Raw genomic sequence first — 3,741 nt, forward strand, 5'->3', positions numbered from 1 at the left:
GGATGGCTAGAAGGATTAAAATGAAGTTTCTGGAGAGCAGAACGGTGGTTACTGGGGACTGGGGATAGTGGTTGGAGTTGGGGAGATGTTGGTCAAAGGATACAAAATTTCAGTTTGATAGGAGGATTAAGTTCAGGCGACCTACTATATAACACAGTTATCTACAGTTAACAACAATGCATTGTATTCTTAAAAATTGCTAAGAAAGTAGATTTTCAGTGTTTTCTAATTTTGCTTTCTTTCTATCTTTACATCCTCTGCTTGCAGTACAGAAAGAGAATGGGATTTGGAGACAAGCAATGCATGGGATTTGAAAGCTAGTTATGCCACATATTTATTGTGTAAACTTGGGTAAAGTTCTGAGGCTTTAAAAAAATTTGTAAAGTAGGGATGATTGTATGATAATAACAACCCCCTAAACAACAGTGGCTGGACTAGCACCTGGCACTTATAGATGCACAATATGGCATTAAATGCCATACATGTACCATAGGGCTTAGAGGATACTCAATGAATTCTGCTTAGCAGTGATTAATTTATCAATTGGAGAGAATATAAACTCAGTGGCTTTTATCTGACCCATTCTATATGCAGAAGATAAATAAGTGCCAGGGACTGTGTCTTTATACTTAAACACTTGAAATATAAATAAAGCAGTTATTAAAACTTAAGTCTAAGATTGAGCAGTCTCTGCTACTAAAGTGATGAAAGAAGACTTTCAGAACAATGTGGAGTTCAAGAAAGGATTTCTGCGGGATAATGAAGATTCTCTGTCCACACAGCAAACTCTAATTTATCTGAGTAGGCTTATGTGGCGGCTCCTTATAATCAGTAGACTAGATTATCTCTTCCTACTATGTCTTCCTTATGATTCTGCAATAGCTAAATCAGATTTTTATACTTTGTAGTAATGATAATAAAGATTTTTAGCCAAAACCAGGGTTATAGTTTTTCCATTTGGGTACAGATTTATCTCCCAGAGCTCTCCCTTCCCAAATCCCCTTTTCCATTAGTTTACAGGCCAAAATGAGCCTTACCAAGATAGGCCTGGGCAGATTGTCGTTCTCACAAATATTTGTCAGAGAAACTCCAAAGAGCTGTCCTGCCACAGGAGGAGATGTTGGCGGTGACAAGGGTAAGTTGTCCAGGTGAGTGGTAGAACCTCGCCAAAAGGCCCAGTTTATGATGGATCTTCTCCTTTTAAATGTCTTGTGACCTGAATCTAAGAAAGGAGTGAGATTATTAGCTAAACTAGTTTAACTCACTTAACCTTATTTCTACAATTTCCATTTTACAGCATGTTCATTACAATGGCTCAAAGAGAAAAAAAATGTTTATAGATGTCTTTTGTTATTGACAATTCAACCTATAAGATTTCATGAGAATATTTTACAAATGAAAGAACACTCAATGAAGGAAGAATCAAATGTTTGGGTTCTCCCATCCATTTTTGGGACATCACTGGTCTGTTGACTTAAGTTTTGGTAGTAAATTTTTAAAGGAGAAAGAAAGGCTCCCTTATTGACTGTAACAACTTAAAGCAAAAGGTGTTGCATATGAACACACATAATTTTCCCATTTTAAAGATGAGACTAGGCACACAGAAAAGTTTGAATTAGACCATAATTAATAATGAGAAAAAGAAAGTGAGAGGAGAAGATGGGGAGAGGAAGGGGAAGTAGGAAGAAGAGAAGGACAAGCTGAAGAGGAAGAGGAAGGAGGAGAGGAGTTTTCTCTTTTAAGATGTTCTCTAGAAACAAAGAATGCTTTATTACCTGATGTCCCACTCTACTACTGAGAACAGAGACAGGAAGCTAATGTCCTTCAATTTTTTCTTTCCTTTGCTACTACAAGGACTTTCATGTTTCTTTTCAGTTCCTGACTTTCAAAAGTATGTTAAAGGTAGCATGGATGGACGCAAACATGAGTGACACTTGCCCCCGCAAACAAAGTTTATAATCTAATAGAGAATGAGACTCGTCATGGTGGGGATAAAAGCAAGCATATTAACCAACAAAATGTCATAAGGAAGGAACAAAGTATCAAAGGCATTCAGAGGAAAGTCAGTCACATCTACCCAGTAGGAGGGAGGGGAGTGATCTTGGAGGTATTTGCATTTGATTTGTATTTTGAATGAACAAGATTTCAACAGATAGAACATCCAGCATAGTGTCTTGCATATAGTAAGTACTCAACATATCACTATTGGACAACAATTGAAAATGAGGAGGGATTTTAGTAGAAAAAGACAGCATGAACAGAACAGGCAGAAGTAGGAAAGGTCAACAGTAAGTTATACTTTTATGATACCACAGTGTAAAAATGTTTTTGGTGTTATCTGTGTCTAATTTTTAACATGAAAGTTAACAGATCTGCACAAGATCTGATACCTAAAAAGATGGCTCTTTAAGGTTCCACTTCCAAAAAGGGCTGATGCCCTGCAACATAGAAACATGTAACAGCTGCAAACTCTGGCCAAACCGAACAACCCTACTTGAAGGCACTAAAGAATGACTAAAACAGGGTAGAACTGGAGGTATAAGTTTGACACCTGGAGGAAGGGAATGGCATAGCACTGGGTGAATTTTACATTCTTAGAGCTTTTAGCCTGAAGGCAGGCCCCAGCATAGTTGGGGTGACTAAAATTTAGAGAGAAACTTGTACTCTTACTGGCTTGAAGAACTAGGGAACCGAGACAGAGGTACCCACAGCAGCTGGAAAGTGAGGGGATCCCAGAAAGGAGAAAACCTGATAGTGGGAACCCCAAATATTGTGTGTACATTCTGCCCAAATGCCTGGCTCATACTGAAGCTTGCATTTGTGGGGCACATTCAAAATAGCCTGCAATTAAGGTTAACAGAACTAAGATTTGAGGAGCCATAATGAGCAGGTAGTGTCCACTCATGGTGTATTTTACAAACGAAAGAACACTCAATGAAGGAAGAATCAAATGTTTGGGTTCTCCCATCCATTTTTAGGACATCATTGGTCTGTTGACTAAGTTTTGGTAGTAAATTTTCAAAGGAGAAAGGCAGGCTCCCTTATTGACCGTAACAACTTAAAGCAAAAGATGTTGAATACCAACACACATAATTACACTCATGGTGTAACTCCATTATCTCCAGTAGAGTGCATGGGAATTAGTCATTAACTCTGTGTGGCACTGTTCTTTACGACACCCAGCCAAGCTGCCCAGAGATGATGTTTAGCTCCCAACATTCCCTAATAATGAAACACTGAAGGAGATGATCTCTTCAAGGAGGACATGGTCAGTAGTCTCAAAGGCTAATTTCAAAGAAGTCTTCTGTGTTGCTTGACTATAATATACCATAGCATTTTATTCCCTCAGAATAACCTACTTAAACCAAATATTAAAAAAGCCAAGTTGTGGGAGGATAAGCAAATAAGCAACATTTGACCAAATGGCCTGAAGACCATCATCTGCACTTCACTTCCCTGGGATACAGTAAGTACATCACATCCACACAGGTGCGTAAGGCTCTTTGGCTCTGGAGTCAGGTCCTGGCTCAGACACTTATTTGGGCAAGTTACTTACCCTCTTTCTTCAACTTGAAAATAAAAAAAATATTGTCTACTCCTCAGAGGTTTATTGAAGGGGATCATGTAGGATATTGTCTGAAAAGTGCTACTCTTCTGAACAGTACTACTTTCCCGAGGGCATGGGTCACAGAAGTGTTGATTAAAGCTGCCAAGATACCAGTCTCCTCACAAAGAGGACCT

The 3,741-nt window shown here is 38.7% G+C and overlaps 1 protein-coding gene across 1 annotated transcript in view; it reads right to left on the reverse strand.

Moving 5' to 3' along the window:
• ARHGAP20 (Rho GTPase activating protein 20) overlaps positions 1-3,741 on the reverse strand; it is a 125,801-nt gene that overhangs the window by 24,644 nt on the left and 97,416 nt on the right. The window contains exon 10 of the mRNA XM_012659133.1: positions 1,023-1,222. Coding sequence (XP_012514587.1) covers positions 1,023-1,222 — 200 coding nt within the window. The remainder of the gene's footprint in view (positions 1-1,022; positions 1,223-3,741) is intronic.

Source organism: Propithecus coquereli, unplaced genomic scaffold (genome assembly GCF_000956105.1).
Source record: "Propithecus coquereli isolate 6110/MARCELLA unplaced genomic scaffold, Pcoq_1.0 Scaffold6, whole genome shotgun sequence".
Lineage (NCBI taxonomy): Eukaryota > Metazoa > Chordata > Mammalia > Primates > Indriidae > Propithecus > Propithecus coquereli.